Source organism: Prunus mume, linkage group LG2 (assembly GCF_029339155.1).
Source record: "Prunus mume cultivar Tortuosa linkage group LG2, ASM2933915v1, whole genome shotgun sequence".
NCBI classification, from domain to species: Eukaryota; Viridiplantae; Streptophyta; class Magnoliopsida; order Rosales; family Rosaceae; genus Prunus; species Prunus mume.
The window spans coordinates 37,939,580-37,959,741 of record NC_142699.1 but is presented as its reverse complement, the minus strand read 5'-3'; the positions used below and the strand labels follow the sequence as shown (position 1 = coordinate 37,959,741).

At 35.1% G+C, this 20,162-nt stretch overlaps 2 protein-coding genes and 1 pseudogene across 3 annotated transcripts; 1 reads left to right on the top strand and 2 right to left on the bottom strand.

Annotated features, from left to right (window-relative positions):
* Positions 1-972: 972 nt before the first annotated feature.
* On the bottom strand, positions 973-3,143 carry LOC103322772 (uncharacterized). The gene is made up of 4 exons (XM_008224701.3): positions 3,017-3,143; positions 2,687-2,877; positions 1,984-2,405; positions 973-1,845 (listed from the first exon to the last, which is right to left on the bottom strand). Exons 2-4 carry the CDS (start codon positions 2,807-2,809, stop codon positions 1,233-1,235), a joined length of 1,158 nt encoding a protein of 385 aa, XP_008222923.2. The 5' UTR covers positions 2,810-2,877; positions 3,017-3,143; the 3' UTR covers positions 973-1,232.
* A 719-nt stretch (positions 3,144-3,862) lies between these two features.
* On the bottom strand, positions 3,863-5,660 carry LOC103322785 (F-box/kelch-repeat protein At1g57790-like; annotated as a pseudogene). The gene is made up of 2 exons (XR_016124694.1): positions 5,525-5,660; positions 3,863-5,131 (listed from the first exon to the last, which is right to left on the bottom strand). The product of XR_016124694.1 is annotated as an F-box/kelch-repeat protein At1g57790-like (transcript).
* Positions 5,661-13,334: 7,674 nt separating this feature from the next.
* Positions 13,335-16,240, top strand: LOC148920235 (sugar transport protein 13-like). Its single transcript, XM_089046264.1, has 5 exons — positions 13,335-13,814; positions 13,950-14,272; positions 14,771-14,895; positions 15,037-15,328; positions 15,416-16,240. The coding sequence occupies exons 1-5, from the start codon at positions 13,787-13,789 to the stop codon at positions 16,046-16,048; spliced, it is 1,401 nt and encodes a 466-aa protein (XP_088902390.1). The 5' UTR covers positions 13,335-13,786; the 3' UTR covers positions 16,049-16,240.
* The last annotated feature ends 3,922 nt before the right edge of the window (positions 16,241-20,162 follow it).

The following is a 20,162-nucleotide window of genomic DNA, read 5'->3' as shown; positions in this document are numbered from 1 at the left end:
CCTATTCAACAACAAAAGGCAAAGATTTTTTTTAAAAATATATATTTTTAAAATTTTAAACTTCCTATAAATTACATATTACTTATAATTATATGTATGTTTTAATTAATATATATATATATATATAGAGAGAGAGAGAGAGAGAGAGAGAGAGAGTTTATGTCTTATGTAATTCAATATATGTTTAATCTTGGTTTGTATAAATATAACTTGATGTTTGCTCTAGATAATTAGAATACTACAATTGTTAGGCCCCATTTAATATACTTATTTTGTAAGTGACATTTATGTATAAAATTAATTATCTAATTAAATGTTTAAATTAAGATAGTTTAAAAGTTCAAAAAATACATGCATGCATAGAGTACAAAATGGAATAGTATTATACTCCCTATATTTGGATATAACAAACACATATGCATTTTTGTTATATTCAAACAAGTATATTGTCAAAAACATATAGTCTTAAAGTTATATATTCTTAATTATCATGATTTATATTTTTGTTAGATTATAATAACCACACATATTATATTCAAACAAGCATATTGGCGAAAAATACATGGTCCTAATAAAGTAATATATACTCATATAGATATGCAAATATATGTATATATAATAAACTTTTAATATATATATATATGTATATATAATAAACTTTTAATATATATATATATAGGCATGTGTCTACTTCTTATGTATACACGTATGTATGTGTGCTTTATATATACACATACATTATAACCAAAAATAGATAGACACGTATCAAATAGTATATAAAACATGTTATTAGTTTATCTTTTGTAACTAAAACTTGAGAAACTAAATGCGATGACACTATTTACATTTTCATGTATATGTACATAGAACGTAATCCCTGTCTATTTTCATCACTTTATACACATTTCACACAATTTTAAAACCCGCAGCATCGCGCGGGCTCCTTTTGCTAGTATCTACTATATTAGACAATTCCACAACCCAAAGGTAAAGTCTGGATCCTATTACATAAACCCTCCAAACATACCAACAAGCTGAATGTAATCTCACCAGATTTAGAATTCTCAACTGTCACTTTCTGATGGAAACAATTCTCAACCGTTAATCTCTTCGTTGTCACGGAAAGGGGGTTTAAAATATCGAACTCCGTTAACAAGAGAAGTGGACAAGAAACACCTAAGCTAAGACACTATGCTTTGCTTTGCTTGAAAAGCAAACACTCACATTAATGTCTAAATGCTTATGTGAGTACGCAACCACAAAAGAGGGTCATCAACACACTTAGAACCCTCACAGCTGAACTTACCAATATGAGAAGCAAGCACTGATATTTCAACATCACCTTCGTCAAAACCAGAGCAATCCCTTGCATCCAAAAGCACAAGTTCTGTGCAGCCTCGCAGTAAAGTGAGAAGATCGTCCCGATCAATGTATGCCTTCCTCAGGATTAGGTACTTAATATGAGGAAGCAAGTTGACAATTGCCATCACGTCTTCTCTTTTGATTAAAGCACCCGACATATTTAAACGGCAAAAGTGCTTGCAGTGAATGCGGATCTGTGCAAGGATTTCTTCCAAATTATAGCTGCTCAGGAAGCTAACATTAGGAATCAAATAGGGAATCTTCATTGCTCCTTGTCTATTCATTAAAACAGCTGGCACATTTATGTTTAGAAAATTCCTGCAGCATCCCATGCTGAACTGTAACAGAATCTCCTCCAAATTATGGCTACCACCCAGTGACAACAACTCCAAATGTTTGCACTTTCCAATCAATTCTTTTACAATGCTTGATGAACAAAGCAGTAAACGTCTGGGCAAAGACAAACCCTTAAGTTCATGACACCTGCAAATAAAAGTTTACCAAGACTCATTTTTCAGGTGACAATACAAAGGTTTTAATATCGAAGTGCATGTCTTAGATAATACAGCTTAACCAAAGAGTGACTCTTTTCTCTCCACCTATGAGTTTGAGAAAACTTACACATCCCCAACATATTTCAATGCTGCTTCTGGACAGAATCCAGGTAGCCTCAGGAAAGTTGCATGTCCTCTGCTGCGATTGACTACAGACGTTATAAATGCGGTATCTGAGAAACAGCTATCATCAATTTGATATTGAGATACAAATCTACTGATCAAGGATTCGAAGCAGAGACGATCAGATTGAATGTCGATCTCAGCTTCAATTTCACTGTGATAACGCCAAAGTCGATGAGTTTCAAGGTCCATCTTAGTTTCAGTGTCAACAAAAATGAGACGTTGCCAGCATAAAGGGTGGAGGCTAGCCCTGTACCATGACTTGCACACAAAAGGGACATCCAAGAGCAAGGACCTCATACCAACTTTTTCCAACACATTCACCAAACAGTCCGTAGGTAAGTCATCCCATCTTGGTTGATCAATCTACAAGAAATGAAATCCAGAAACAGGCCTTATAAATATGTACTTTATAATACAGAACCAAAACGCATACCAAAGACAGCACAAGGAAATTCAACACAGCCAATCCAGTCTCAACTCCCAACCTCTAATTAAAATTTTCTTTAAAGATTCTTTTCTTTTTTCGGTTCAGTAAATTCATATTCATGCTTGCAATCTAAAACCCACAATGCTGTCTTCAATTTAAACTTTTAAGAACAGGGTGAAATGAGAAATCCAACAAATTTAATCATATAAAATCATACCTGGCCAAGCCTAGGGCACCGAGAGAAGAGAGAAGACAAAAACGGTGAAATTAATGTTCTTGCTCTTGCGCAAAGTAGACAAAGCTTCTTTGCACAAAAACCTAACACGTACTCGATAATCATTCCCTCAGCTTCAGAAAAGTTCCAAGAAAGAGAAAACGAACTTTGATTGAAATGCGAGTGAGTTTGATCTGCAAGCAAGCATCGAGGTAAAGCAATCAATTCGGTTAGGAGAAGATTTTTAACTTGAAATCACGCAAAGGACTGATGGAAGAGAAAGGGTCAAAAATTGAAAACGAAAACTGATGAGCAATTTGTTAAACAAACTACCTGGGAGAAGAAGAATGGTCGCCGAATTTTTGATTCTTGAACGAGAGTTGAAGTGAGAGAGAGAGAGAGAGAGAGAGAGAGCGTACCTCCTATTTACTGAGTGAGTAGTGGGCTAAGCACATGACTTGGACCAATTTGAGTATTGGGCTGGACAATATCGCCCCTAGTCGATACTCACCGGAGTTCTTTGAAAGTACAAAGAAAATTATAAAAATATCCTCGACGGATCTTAAAGCCCAAAAAGTCAAATTTCAAAGTTTTTGTTTATGCTTTTTTTTATATAATTTTTAATATAACAGAATTATATTTTGTAACACATAACTATAATTAAGCCACACAGAATTATATTTTAATTAATATTTAATATTAGGTAGCCTCTCTTCCTTTTTATTTATTTACAAGTTAAGCCACACAAACTTCATTCTTTTGGGCATATGCCTGGTTTTCAGCTCAATTAGGAAGCGAGTTGACAAGTGCTTTCCTTTTTTTCCTTCTTCTGAAAGGAGCTAGTCTTCTTGTTTAGATCAAAGATTATATCGTTCATTTTGTCGTCTGTATGACAGTATCTATCTTCCTGTCGCCAAAAACATAAGCAGATCAACTTTTTTCAGAAATGGTTTCAGTATGAAGAAGGCCTTGCTTTGTCCTCAGAAGATGTTAAATTTCTACACTTCCATGTAACTCTGAATCAAAACCCAAATAAACTCTTGAAGCAAATCCTCGAATACCAAATCGAAATGGAAGTGGTAAACACAACCCTGTGCATGAATCTATACCAAAAATATAAACCTCGAAAACAAGATTGATCATCGACATAAACAAGCAATAATTAAACCACAAAATGAATTTGTCACACTCAAACCAACATTTAAGATTTAACATAAAATTCAAAAGATAAGGTTCATTCTAATTTTAGTACTAGTTGCTAATGTTACTAGCAAAGATTGAATTCTAAAATTCTGCTGCACTTCATTGATACCTGTAGTAGCACATATCATTACAGACTTGGTGGTTCAATCCAAACTCTGAGCATATGAGGGCTGCGGTCCTCATAATGTTTGCAGGACTGGCGTATTAACGAATGGCTGCGGATTTGGCCAATCCCAGACTTGATTGGGTAGAAGTACGATCTCCTAAATCCATGATAATAGATACGATCAGACAAATCCTTTATTTCCCCATCTGCAGAAATCAAGAATGAGATATCACCAAGGAATAATACTCTGTTACCCAAGCTAACTTCCTTCACCCATGTCATTTGCAACCAGTCCAGCCTGAAAGTGTGCCAAGGCTTATAGCTCCGCTTAGAGTATACTAGTAACACCTCTCCATCGGACTCAACAAATCTAGCTTCAAACGAGCCTGCAAGGCTTTGTAACTCCGATGAATTCGTGTTTTCTGAAATAAGCAAACTCCACTTTTTGGTAGCAGGGTTGTAGGAACCTAGCATTCCAGTTTTGAAAATACAGTAAAAGATGCCCTTGATATAGACCACACCAATTACTTGCTTCAAATTACCTTCAACAGCTAGAGACTCAGTCCATTTTCTATCACCATGGCTGCAGGTGCTTATGCACATTACTTTTCTCTTTCCTCATCAGCATGTATGGCAATAAACAAACAATCTTGGGACGTCAGATTGGAGGTGAATGTGGCTTTAAATTCCTTGGTTCTTAAACGGGGCAAATTGATACTCGCATCATCAGTGAAAGGATTGTAGAGGTAAAAATCAGTGTGACCAAAGAAAAAAAATGGCGTAATTTCAGCTAGAAGCAACCAACCGTTTCTTGCACCGCAAACTTGTAGTTTGACAACCCCACTCCAGCTAGAAGATGTTAATTCATGATCAAGCTTATATGCTTCAAGGGTACATGGATCATAGAGGCTAGATGGGTACATATAATTTTTAAAACTGAAGTTTAATGTTAGAACCCAGGGCAGTTTATCTTTAGGCCTAATACCAGCAACCAGTCCAAAATTCTTGCAAACAGCACGAAATTGAATTTGGTCCACAAAACAAAGGTGCCCCATAATGCAACACAATATGTCATATGGAAGATCAGACCATGGCGGGCTTCCTCTCCTGAGCCTTTTATCAGTAACAACTGACATTTTCTGTACAACAATGATAAATGTCAAGCAAATAATGGAGTTCATACAAAACAAGGTTCCCCCCATTATACAAATTTCTTCTTTAAGAGCAGGACGATGAACAATTGGGTTTGTTGGAAATCAAAGAGGGCGATGAAAATATATACCCAAATTTTGCTCTTTACCTATTCATTGTATCAAATTGTACTAAAACCTACAAAGTCTTTCTTTTCCCCTGTTTATCCTTCTGCTAACCACACCCAATAAAAAAAACCTAAAGGCCATAGGTTTTTTTTTATTCTCCCTGCTTATCCCTTCTGCTAATCACACCCAATAAAATCCCAACACACCAAATGTCAAGAATTTGCAGTGTCAATTCTATAATGAAAATGAAAAGGCCATAACTTTAGGCCATACCTGGGTAATGGTAATGGAGGCCTCCTCCTCCTTCAACAATGGAGGACTAGGAAGCAACAGTGGGCCGAATATTCACGAGAGTTGGAGGGTCTTCCTCTTTTGCCTTGCCTGGGTCGTGACTCGCGAGGGGTCTAAGAACACCCACTTACCAAGACTCAAACGTTTCTTTTCTTTATAAATCGGTTTATGATATCAAAAAATTGTATGGGCCTGTTGGTTTGGTTTAAGAGCACTTCCAGCAAGAGGACCAAGAGGAGGGCTGTGGTGGTTGTGGGGGGGAGCCCAAAATGGTGTTTCCAGCAACAAAAGGATTGGGACCCAGCTAACGGCTGGCAGCCTGCGGGCTGAGCTGACGTCAGTGCAGGCTCTCAAAATTTTTAATGTGCACGCGCCAACGTTAAAAAATTTGAACACCAGCGCTACTGATGTCCGCCAACGGATATGTGCCACGTGTCGCGTCCTGGGCTCTCCGATCATAATTTTGCTCCAATCGAGCAGCCAATTTTTTCCAATAAAAAAAAAAAAAAAAAAAACCCAAAAAATACTGAATTTTTTTTTCTATAAATACCAACCAATACTCTTCTGTTTTAACACCAAATCCTCATATATTTTCTTCTTCTTATACTATTATTCACTTTCTACTCAATATTTTTATCTGAAATTTGAATTTCGAAATGTATATGAAATTTGACATTTTAAATTTATCTGAAATTTGAATTTTGAAATGTATCTTAAATTTGAAATTTATTTGAAATTTGAAACCGAAAATCTTATCCGATATGAATAGTATTGACATGTAGGAACCCAAAAATCTTATCCGAAAATATTAACAAAATTAATTATTTAAATAAACAAAGTTGTGAAAAAAAACAAAACAAGATGAATAATATTTGCCATGGCAAAGGACTAATCTGCTGAAACACACTTTGTCGGGAGAGCTAGGCAGCCACTATTCATGAATAGTAGTTGCCTAGGGCTCCCCTTACCATGGCAAGGGCCTAACTGCTGGAAATGCTCTAAGAAATCCAATCCTCACCCTTCATTGAAACCAACGGGTAGGGTTTATCTCTATTTCTTTTTCTCAAGGTTTATCTCTAATTGGTTCATGCTCCTTTTGTTAAGAGATTTCTTTTATCAACAATTTTTCTCCATGAATGAATTCACAGTCTCCCCTCAAAAATACATATGCTTTTCATATTATTGAAATACAACTTGCTTATGCAGTTCTGATCTCTTGGACTACAAGGGTCCAAGAGATTTGTAGTCACTCACCATACAAAAAAGTTTCTTAAAATGAGTGCGAGAGTGAGCGAACCGTTGAATTTACATCCAACGATAGGTGGCCACAAATCTCTTGGACCCCCGTAGTCAAGAGATCGAGACTGCTTGCCTATGTTAGTTTTTTTATCTGGTCAAAATATAATTAACATGTGCTTTTTTAAGAGAGAAAGACTCTCTTTGCTATTGCTACATATTGTATAGATCATTGAGTCCTCTATATCATTTCATTTTATTGCTAAAATATGATACTTGGTTTAAATACTTTAGTTAATTGTATCTTTTTCATAAAGAGATATTTTGGAATTTATAAGGGTGCTTTACAAGGAAATAGATACAGTAATTAATTAGGAGAATATCTCCTAATTATACCAGGATGTGTCAACTATATGAAACAAAGAAGTAAATCACCTAATTAACTTAGGAAATAAATCTTCTTGAATTAGTAGGTTAACTCACGTCAACACTCCTCCTCAAGTTGGTGCATATACGTCACCATACCCAACTTGGTAAGTGAGTCACAAAACACTCATCCACAGACGGCTTTTGTCAAGAAATCCGTTAACTGATCTTTTGATTTAACAAAGGGTAAGCAGATGATCTTGTTCTCAATATTTTCTTTCATGCAATGATTATCCACCTCAACATGTTTTGTTCGATCATGTTGAATTGGATTATGAGGAACATTGATTACTGACTTATTATCACAATGTAACTGCATGGGCTTGTCTAGTTTAAAACCCAATTCTGTTAAGAGTCCTATGATCCACAATAATTCACAAACTCCTTGAGCTATACCTCGACACTCTGCTTCTGCACTAGACCGGGCATCCACATTTTGTGTTTTAGTCCGCCAAGTGATTAGGTTACCTCTAACGAATGTAAAGTACCTCGATGTAAAGTGTCTATATGTAATGGAACTAGCCCAATCAACATCTATATATCCAACAACTTCAAGATTTCCATTCTTTCATAACATTAATCCCTTTTCAGGGTGCTGACTTTAAGTATCTCAAGATCCGATCAACTGCATTCATATAAGAAACACTGGGTGAAGGCATAAACTGACTAACCACACTCACAACATATGCAATATCTAGTCTTATGGGTGCCAAATATATCAACATTCCAACAAAGCCCTGGTATTGTTTCTTATTGGTTGGTAGATGGTCCATGTCTTCACACAACTTGTGATTCATCTCAATGAGTGTGTTAGCAGGCTTACATCCTAGCATTCATGTTCCAATGTGTATCCATCATATATTTCCTTTGAGACATAAAAATACCAAATTTTGATCTTGCTACTTTAATTCTGAGGAAGTATTTTAGAGCAACTAAATCCTTCATCTCAAATTCCCTAGACAAATACTTTTGTAGCTTATGTTGCTCTCATCCATCGTTCCCAGTTACAACTATGTCATCTACATAAACAATTAATGTAGTAATTTTTCCTCCATCACACTTCAAGAACAAGATGCGGTTTGAATTACTTTGAGTGTATCCAAAATTCCTTATGGACTTAGTAAATCTTCCAAATCATGCCCTAGGAGATTGTATTAACCTATATAATGATATCCTGTGCTTGCAAACTTGATTTTTCTTGTCATGAGCTAAATTACATCTTGGTGGTAAATCCATGTATACCTCTTTTCCAAGTTTCCATGTAAAAAATCATTTTTAACATCGAACTGATGTAGTGGCCAATATAGATTTGCTGCTAGAGATAGTAGAACTCTGATAGTGTTGATCTTGGCTACTAGGGCAAAGGTCTCTTAGTAGTCCACCCCATACCTCTATGTATACCCCTTCGTCACCAATTTGGCTTTATATCTTTCAATAGATCTATCTGCTTTGAGGTTCATAGTATAGATCCACCTGCATTCCATCGTCTTATTTTCGTGAGGTAAAGGCACGATATCCCATGTGGTATTCTTCTGGAGAGCTCGCATTTCTCCATTTATGGCTTCGTTTCATTTTGAGTCTTCTAATGCTTTATATTCACACTATTTGGGACAAATATATCGGCCAATTGGTTCATAATGTGTACATGTAACTATGATAATCTGTTTAGAGATATAAAATTATTGATGGGGTATTTTCATTTGCCTTTAAGATGTGCTTCGTATTGGTACTCGAGGTTTACCAACGGTTTTTCCTTTATCAAAGTTGGTATATATAGGGGTACCTGTATCCTTTATACTTTATGAAATCAAATTATCATGATATATTTCATTAGTGTTATCAGTTTTAGGGGGAGATGTTACTTGAATGACATCCTCAACATGCAATTAGTATGGTTCTAGAGCTAAAGATGGTCCGGAGTAGGCAAAATCTCAGAAAATGAATTAACAGTCTTCTCTTGATTTTGGCAACAGAGAGGCAATCACTCGTGTGGCTCTAACGACTGGTCATGTTGTGGTAGAGATGCATGGTGTGAAAAACTCGAGAGGAGACCGATCGTTTTGGAAGGACTACTGGCCGTTTAAAGGCAGAGACTCCTTATGCGCACGGATAAAGGGGGTCGACTTGTCGCTTTGATGCTAAGTCTCTTTGGTTGTGAAAAAATCCAGAAAGTCGGGGTGTTTAACTCTAAATTCTCCTAATGCGCTTCTGAAAAATATATATCGTGTTTCCGGAACACTACATCCATGGAAGGTATATACCTTTTGACTTGAAGGGTGATAACATCGGTAACCTTTCTAATGAAGGGCATAGCCAATGAAAAACACTTTTCTGCGTGGAGCTTCAATTTGTTTGTTGGTAATCATGTAAGTGTAACAACACAACACAACCGAAAATCTGTGGTTCAAGGTTTGGGGTGGGAAGTATTTGGATATGTTGGTGAAGTGTTTGAAGAGGAGTTTGGAAATTCAACATACTTGAGAGAATCCTATTGATAAGGTAAGCTGCAAAGAGGACGTCCTTACCCTAAACAGATCGAGGCATGTTGGCACCACATAGAGAGGCAACTATGACTTCCAGTAAATGTTGGTTCTTTCACTCAGCCACTCCTATTTTGGGGAGTATATGGACATGAGTGTGATGTATGATGTCATGATCCTATAAGAATTTGTTAAGGTAATGATTAAGAAATTCTCTGCCATTGTCAGAACGGAGAACTTGGATTTGGGCATCAAACTAAGTCACCCCCATTTAGTGGAATAGTTGAAACGTTAAATTGACTTCCCCTTTGGTTTTGAGAAGGAAACCCAAGTTATTCGGGTATAGTCATCAATGAAAGTGACAAACCATCGAGTCCATCCAGAGCAACGATTTGAGCAGGGCTTCAAACATCATAATGAATAAAGGAGAAGGAAACCAAACTTATTTTTGTATTTAATGGGAACGGAACATGATGGCTTTTAGCCAATTCACATGTATCACATTAGACACTGGAAACATCAAAATTGGAAAATAATGATGGAAACAACTTCTTCACATAATAGAACGAGGCATGCTCAAGACATTTATGCCATAACCAAACTTTGTCATTGTACCTCTCAGAACGAGCTCCACTTGTTATGAAATCTTGACCAACCTTAGTCTCACTATCCGGTGCTTAGTCTAAGTAGTAAAGTTTGCCTTGCCTAGTACCACAACCAATCGTCTTCCTGATGAGGATGTCGTAAAAAAATACAATGATTCGGCAAAAATATTACACGACACCCCAAACTAGTAGTAAGTTGTGCAACAGACAACAAGTTATGGTCCTAAAGATGGAAGAACCAATACAAAATCAAGATTAATGAAGTTATAGAGAGATAGAGAGCCTTCCCCAACCACAAGGGAGGGGGTACCATTAGCATTAGACACCACTGATTGTGTGGAGGGTTTATGAGTAATAAGTTGGTCAGGATAAAATGTCATGTCATCCATAGCACTCGATTCAATAATCCATGTGTGCTTTGGAGATGACGTATGGAAAGCAAAACCTTTGATGGTGGCTATAGAGGCACAAGCCCATTGTAGCTTGTTCAACATGATTGACTGCATGCTTCTTTGAGTCTACAAGGAGGGAGAGAATCGTTGGGGGGGCCTGACATAATAACGGAAGGAAGATTTGATATGAGTGGGTGTTTGTGGTTGAGGAGTGGATTTGAGAATTTGAGGATTTTGATTTGAGGAATTTGATTTAGGAATTTGATTTGAGAGGTATGTGTTTAAGGAGTTTGATAAGAAGATTTCATTTGAGAGGTAAGGAATTTGATTTAGGGTTTGGATTTGAATTTGAGGATATGATTTGAGGGCTTAAAGATGACCTAAGATCGGTTGTTCTGATACCATGCTAAAATATGATACTTGGTTTGAATACTTCGGGTTAATTGTATGTATATATAGGAGTTTACAAGGGTGCTTTACAAGGAAATAGATACAATAATTAATTAGGAGAATATCTTCTAATTATACAAGGATGTGTCAATTATATGAAACAAGGAAGTAAATCACCTAATTAACTTATATAAAAAGAAAATATTAACTTTTAATATATATATTATTAGAGAAAAGAAATAGTCTTGAATTTAAGATATAAATATAATAATATCATGTAATATTTTTCTCTAAAAGAAATATAATTTAACAAGAATAATGCTACACTTACCACATTTTTATCCCATATTTCTATACCACATGATGTGGCATGTTCATATCATATGTCATATCAATTAAATGAATGAAATGTATTTTAATAAATAAAATTAGAAAAACAGAAACTATTATTTTACATGATGTGGTGTGTACACATCAGCTGCCACATCATGTAGTATAAAACTGTGGTATAAAAATGTAGTAAGACTAGTATTATTCATTTAACAAATGGACTTTATATGGGCCAATCCATTGTGAATTGACGTTGCCTATGATTGGCCACGGGCCATTCCGGCCCATTGGGCCTAATTACCTCATTCTGGCTTCGCCATTCTCACAATCTCATCCTCATCCTTCAACCCCATTCTTACTCTCATTTTATTCTATACTCTAGCACAAAAAATGAAAAATGAAAAACTAAAATTGAAATGGTTATCAAACGGGCCCGAATATTCCTAATCTTGCTTTTGCGCACACCTTTGTTATGTATAGTGTGCCAAAGCCCAAAACAAAAACAATGAGAAACGTTTGTAAAATTGATTTTGATACCAAAGAACGTTTTAAAATTTTGAACATAAGTACTTTGTTTAATATGTTAATCTAGCTTTCTTCTTTTTTTTTTTTTTTTTTTTTTCAAATAGGCATGAGAGGGAATTTTCTCATACAATGCCAATATATCTAAGGGGCATTACGGTTCAAACCAAAAAGCATGACTCTGCAAGTTAAGGCCTTTTATGCCGGACTACACGTCATTAGCATTACTCCAAGCTAGAAAATAATTAAATTGTAATAAAATAAAGAGTGCAGATGAAAAAAATAAAGAGTATTGCTATTTCCACCCTCTTATTCTATTTTCCCACCCATCTTATCATCAAAATTTTAGAGACAAATTTACCCTTTTGTAAAATGACTTTTAAAGACTTAATGAAAAGGATCTCCATGATTTTGTTGCCTTTTCCTCTCAACATGCCACATCATTTAAATTCAATCTAAGTGCTTGAGAGTTGACATGTCACAATTATAGATTAAAAATAATATTTGAATAAAGCTTTTTGATATATTATTTTTGACATATCTCTTCTGACATTCAAATTCATATACGATTTGACTACTTTATTGGAGCAACTTGAACCTTCAATTTTTGTCAATTGGTAAATAAATTTGTTCTTCTCTCTTTCTTCGTTGTTGTTGGAGGGAGGAGAGAGAGAGATATATATATATATATATATAGGTCATGCTAGATATACCAACTTTAGATACCAACTTGTGTACCATCTTTCTAATAGAGGTGGAGCCCACCAATACAATGGGTCCCACGCTCTATTAAAGAGATGTACATATAAGTTAGTATTTAAAGTTGGTCTCCCTAGCATTTTCCTATATATATATATATTAGTAAATAAATTTGTTCTTTTCTCTTTTTGACTTGTTGCTAGACTGAGAGAGATTGAATTTGCTTGAATTAATAAATAAAATGTATTTTAGGAATAATGGTGGGTGGAAAGATATGATTGTGTATTTTCAAATTTATATGGTTGAGTGGAAAGATAAGATGAGTGAAAAAATAAGACTGTGGGTAAAAATAACAGCACTTAAAATAAGTATTATTTAGTTGAACAGTGTGCCACGGGAAAAAGAAGAACCAATGGAACTGCGCCCCTCGGTTGAATTGAACCGTGTGCCGCCTAATAAAAACAATCGATTTCTTCAGTACTTAATTTGCAAAAGAAAACTAAGAACATAATTATCTTTCAAGATATATGACTGCATTCAATGAATTAACGTAAACATACAGATAATCTTGCATGTCCAGTGCTATCATAAAACGCAACAATAATGTTGCACTGTGGGCTCACAGAGTCACGCACGGTCTTCTGGTTTTGACAAGAGAAACGGAATGTCTCTGGATTTCTTTACATAGAATCATTGACAAATAATACGAAGGAATGGAACAGACAAAGGAACAGAGAAAACATATAATATTAGCTTTAGCTTTAGATAAGGAAGCCGATAAGATACTCTTAGAACTGAGACACCTGTTTCTCATGCAATGTCTCTCTCTCTCTCTCTCTCTCTCTCTCTCTCTCTTTCTTTTTCAAACACACAAACACAATCTAGATATCCTAAAAACAACCCCTTTGCTGGTTTTGCATAAACTCTCTCCTTTTCTTTCTTCTTAACTTGTATGTATATTTATAAGCTGCAGAAGCAGCTTCAAGCATTATTTTTAGACCAATTAACAGTTTGCTTAGACTGTTTAAAGATTGAGGTCATAGCTAGTAACTATGGCTAAGCAGGGCTCCTTGTCCATAGCAAGTACTGCAGAAGATCGTGTTGAAGCCTAAGATCACACCAATTGTCATCTTTTCATGTGTACTGGCTGCTACTGGAGGCCTCATGTTTGGTTATGAGGTTGCCATTTCTGGTCAGCCCCTCTGTTTCTCTCTCACATATAAAATAAAATACCCACAATTTTTTTTTCTTTCTGTTTTAGTTAAAATTGACAATGATTTTTGTTTTTGTTTTTGTTTTAATTTTTGGGTTGTTCTTATTGATGCAGGAGGTGTGACAGCCATGCCAGATTTCTTGAAAAAGTTCTACCCTGATGTCTACGCTAGCACTCAGAAACTGAATATCAATAGCAATTATTGCAAATACAACAATCAAAGCTTGCAATTGTTCACATCTTTGCTGTATCTTGCTGCTCTGGTGGCAACCTTCTTCGCATCATACACTACCAAAAGGCTAGGTCGAAAGAAAACCATGTTAATTGCTGGGGTTTTCTTTATAGTTGGTACAGTCCTAAACGCTGCGTTTAATCACCTTTCCGTGGTCATCCTGGGGAGGGTCTTGCTTGGTTGTGGAGTTGGTTTCGGCAATCAGGTTTTCATTTTTAATTTCGGCAATCAGGATCTTGCTTTGTTTTGAGAGTTTGAGAATGTTGTATTTGCTGTTATCAATTTCTAGCAAGACATTATTGTTTTCTTTTTCAAAGAGCTAGGCAGGGCAAAGGATAGTAAAACACAGTACAACTCTAATACAATTTCATGTAATAGTGATGACATGTAGAATTTAGAGGAAATGGTAATCTGTTGATCTTTTTAGTGCTGATGTTATGAATGGAGAAAAAATTGCAGATGCCCATATAGGGAAAATTATTGCATCTCAAAAGCAAAACGATATGTGGTAATGTGACTGATAACACCATGTGACATTATAATAGGCGCATTGGAGGTATGCCTATCGGAGACATAATATGACGCAGCTCTGTTTTTCTTCCTACCATTTGAATAGGAGCTTTCAGTCTCCATTTTCTCGAGGCATATGCATTATCCCTTGCCCCCTAACATGCTCATCAAGCATTATTTTCATGTTTTGTAGGTTGTCCCACTTTTCCTTTCGGAGATAGCCCCAACAAGAATACGTGGAGGACTCAACATACTTTTCCAGCTTAATGCAACCATTGGAATTCTTTTGGCAACCCTTGTCAATTATGGTGCTGCTAAGTATGTCCCTTTATCCTTGGTTGAATTAGCAATATACATGAAAAATACCAAGAAAATGAAACTAGTTTCTTAATCAATTAGGTACATGAAGATAAACTGTCTATGATTAACCTCTAATAACCATGTGTTCTGTCGAAACAGAATTAAAGGGGGATGGGGTTGGAGGCTATCACTGGGTCTGGCAGGTGTTCCTGCACTTATGCTAACCTTGGGGTCCCTCATTGTGGTAGACACTCCTAACAGTTTGATACAACGCGGTAAGTTGGATGAAGGAAGATCAGTGCTTAAAAAGATCAGGGGAACAGAAAATATTGAAACAGAGTTTGCGGAGATAGTGGAGGCAAGTCGTGTAGCAGAAGAGATAAAGCACCCCTTCAGGAATCTCCTTGAGCGTAAAAATCGCCCCCCACTGGTCATTGCAATAGCAATGCAGGTCAGTATATACATTGGTTAATCAGTAACTTGAAAAATTATGTCACATTTTGTTAACTTTGTTTGATTGTCAATGTTTGCTTTGCAGATCTTCCAGCAATTCACAGGCATCAATGCAATTTTTTTCTATGCTCCCATTTTGTTTGCAAGCATGGGTTTTGGCAGCAATGCCTCACTTTATGCCGCAGTTATAACAGGAGCTGTCAATGTGCTTGCCACAATTGTATCTCTCTTCTTGGTTGACAAAGTTGGGCGTCGAATGCTCTTATTGGAAGCTGGCATCCAAATGTTGCTTTCTCAAATAGTCGTTGCAATAGTGCTAGCCGTGAAGGTAAAGGATCATTCTAATAATTTATCTTTTGGTTTGGCAATTCTTGTGGTGGTCATGGTGTGCATTTTCGTCTCTGCCTTCGCGTGGTCCTGGGGACCCATCGGATGGTTGATACCTAGTGAGACATTTCCACTGGAGGCTCGGTCAGCAGGGCAAAGTGTGACAGTTTGTGTCAACATGCTCTTCTGTTTTGTTATAGGACAAGTCTTCCTCTTAATGCTTTGCAGCTTGAAGTATGCCATCTTCTTGTTCTTCGCTGCTTGGGTCTTGATCATGTCACTCTTTGTGCTACTTCTAATTCCCGAGACCAAAAATGTTCCTATTGAAGAAATGACTGAGAGAGTGTGGAAGAAACATTGGTTTTGGAAGAGATTTATGGATGACCACTAAATAATATTGTTAACTAATAGTCCCATTCTCGTTTGTGTTATGTTTTAATTCCCATTATCGTTTGTGTTTTGTTTTAAGTTTGTAAGCCTAGGTTCTTATGATGGGGCCCTGGTTTTCGTTGAGTATGTCAAGTGGATAACGTTCCAATATTTAAATGGATATTTCAGATGAAAATTTCATTTCAGTCAAGCATTTTAAATAGTGAGATGCAAGTGGAGATGCTTTGTGTCCTTACAAGCGCACAAGAAGTCATATACTTTAATACAAACAAATCATCTCTCTTCATGTATAGGAACTTTAAAATTATTATATCTTTCACAATTTATCACCCATTAGGAAAAATAAAATAAAATAAAATAAAAATTAATTTTTCCAACAATCCCCCCACATGGATGTAAAATTGGTCGAAAGAAAAACACAAAACACTGCAAACTCTTTGAAAGAATTCGATTGGAAAGATATTGCATATCAAGATATAGGTAGGTTTTGTCCTTCAACCTTTCCTATGCTAGTGAGATACTATCGGATTTACTTGGCTAATCATTGAACCTTGAACACACCTCAAATTGTTCAACTTGGCTAATCATTGAACCTTGAACACACCTCAAATTGTTCAACTGTTTTTGTAAATCCAAACAATAGTAATATCTGGTTCTAATTGTACACTTTCGAATTCATGTAGTTTAGAGAATTTAGCCTTGAAAAATTCTCATACTAAAGGTCCCATTTCACTCGTATAGGTGACTTCCTAATAAAATATCTTGATATATCTTACTTAGATTTCCAAGCTATATTGAAATCATTAAAAACAAATCTTATCTTAAAACACGCTACGTACAGGCAACACTATTTCATCATAGTCCTACTATTTGGTTATCCATAATTTAGATGTCCCTTTTGAACCTAGATTTTAGAATCTCTAGTCAGCTAGATTGGGTATCCACTATGACGACTTTAAATGTCCATGTTTATAACCCATTTTCCTCAATATTAACTCTTTAGACAAACCTTGGAAAATTAGGTCTATTAGGTTGACTATTTATAATGTATGCAAACACATTTCAGCTTTATATTCACTTGAGAGTAATTGTTTACAACGTCAAGTCTCTAATTTATATTGTCAAGACTTAATTGTGCACGCTAAGTAACCTTCTAATACTTAAGTCGTACACACCCACAAACGTCATATTAGGAAGGTACCCCCTTTCGGTACCAAAATTTAATTGCGGTTGTGGGCGAACCCTAGAATTCTCTCATAATGTGGGTGCCAATAATTCACCCTATCATATGCCTTGAGAAGTAGGGCACTTTTACTTTCCCTGACAGAATGAAATAACTCCACCTGTTAGTTTATATTTATTATTTAAATCATTATAATGTTGCACTAGTAATAGAACTATGTTATAATTAACGTACTCTAATTTACTATACCCTCATTAAATGATTAAAATATATACGTAAACATGTAATTCATCCAAAATGAATTTCAAGCTATACCAATTTGACTAATGACAACATCACTTTCGGTTGTCGCAACTCATAAATTCAACTTTGATTGAAAATGCTTATCATCTTAGACTTGTTTTAACTCAGTGACAATGAGTTTAAAACATATTCAAATATCAACGTTACATTTTGTGCTTTCAAATTAATTTCTTATTATAAAGAAACTATTGCTAACTTGATCCTCTCATAAAAATACAACATAATTCAGAAGAAAAAAACTTATTTAAGGTAAATGATTCATCAGTGTAGTGGTTTAGAGTAAGTGCTCTTTCAGGCAAGATTCTAAGTTCGAGTTCTAGTATCTGTGTAGTGTGTATGAGTTTAGTATATTATCGTCATTCTTAATAAAAAAAAGTCCTCAAAAAATAAATTGAAACTTTTACATTTTCTCTGGCTATGACAGTACAAATGAAAACGGCAACTACCCAATTAAATACACAACCATTTGGAACACGGCATTGACTCCAAGAGGAAGGCAAAGATCAATTCGCTTCGTTCTTTCTCATGAAACGTATTTTGATATGGCAGACTTATGCAAGCACACAGACAGAGGCAGTAAAACAAAGACACAAACATTCTCATAAAAAACAAAAAACAAAAAAAACAAAGACAATAAACATTGCATCTACTAAGCCACCATCTCACAACAGGAGAACTGTGTCTCAACTTATTCAAAACAGACCCAACCACACCCTTTGGATCCAGACCAAAACAGGCTCTAGGCCAATTTATGCACGCCACATCGAGCATGCAAATTTTTTTGTTTCTTTTTTAAACACAACAATTTATCCAATAGAAAGAAAGAGGACAAAGCAAATAAAGTGAAATGTCAAGCATTTTCACGTATTTCAGATACCCTTTGGCATCAGTTATATTTTCATCAATCAGCAGCCACGTGCAATATGATATGATGATTTTTGTATACACGCACATCTTGCTGTTTTAAATTCACTCTACATATGATGCAATCGGATTATATGCATAAATGATAATACTTTTTTTTTTCTTTTCTGAATTTAAATGACATGTACCACCACCCACCACCACCATCTCCACTTCCACCTCACCTCCACCACCTAAACCACCACAACCACCACTAATACCCCCCTTTCCACCAGCACCACATAGCCAGCACATAACACTTTCAACATCATGTCTATTTTAATCATTATTCACAGTTACAATAAGTTTTATATTAAAATTTACTGAACGGTTTTGACATTACTTTTCATACGAACTTTAAAAATATATTGTTTACCAAACATGAAATGCTTCACTTTACATCATATTATTTTCAAGGGCTGGAGGCCCCTACAATTTCTATTTCCTAGACATCAACCAACCCATTAATTTTGAAAACAATGTATAAAACCCAAATTCAAACTAAAATGCCTCATAAGATATAAAAGGTCATAATACTCCTACATATTTACATTGTTTCCCACCAAACTTCAAATAAGTCAATATGATAGTTTTCAAGCATGTCATTAATGGCTAGTTTGGCATTGCTGTGCTGTGAAAATAATCATTTGTCAGATTTGCTATGAGAGAAATCAACTGTGAGAGAAAGCAGTTTAGCGATTGGTAAAATTTTTGTTAAAAGTGTTGTTGGTATAGATTTTACACATAATCAGAAAATGATTGCCGCATAATCATTAAACTCAGCGCCTTTTCAAAACTGATTCCTGCATAATCAGAAAATGAAAGCACCTCATTAGCTATTTTCCCTTATAGCTTTCTCTCACAGCAATTTTTAACAATAAGTGATTTTCTCACAGTTTACCAAACGGGTTGGGCTTCTCAAATTTTTTTAAAAATCACTTATCACCCCAAAAAAGCAATGTCAAACTTGCACTAAGTCCCTCATTTCTAATTAATACTTCATCATTTGAAGCATATCAATGACTTTTTTCTTTTGGGCATTCCTTGTAATCCTTAAATTTTCTAACAATAAAAAATATCCATTTTATAATAATTTGTTTACATAAAAACTCCCTCAAATTTTATCCCAATAAAATGTAATAGGTAAATTATTGTCAATACAATATAATGTACCTACAAATTTACCTTGTATATATCTTACAGGTATATATTTTCAATATGTATATATATAATATCCAATAGAATATAAGGTTTTTTAGGTAAATTATTTTCACAATATGTATATATATAAGGGCATTTTTGTATCTTCTTTTAAAATTTTTCTCTCTCCTTTTGCTTTTTCTAGTCCCTAAAATATAATAGGTAAATTATTTTCACAATATATATATATCCAATAGAATATAATAGGTAAATTATTTTCACAATATAATGGCTTTAGTATACCTATAATATACCCTTAATAGGTAAATTACAAGGTATATGCATAATAGGATATTATTAGGTAAATTATATCCAAAATGCATTTATAAAAGTTGGGTATATTATTTGAATAATAAGTAAATTCATACTAGGTACATTATTTTTCATAATAGGAAGTAATGGGTACATTTCTTTTTCAAAATAAAATTGTATGTGCACTATTTAATAGATAATTAATCTCGTATACTTCATAAATAAATAATTTTTTTAATTAAATAACCCGATTGGATAGTTAAATCTAAATATA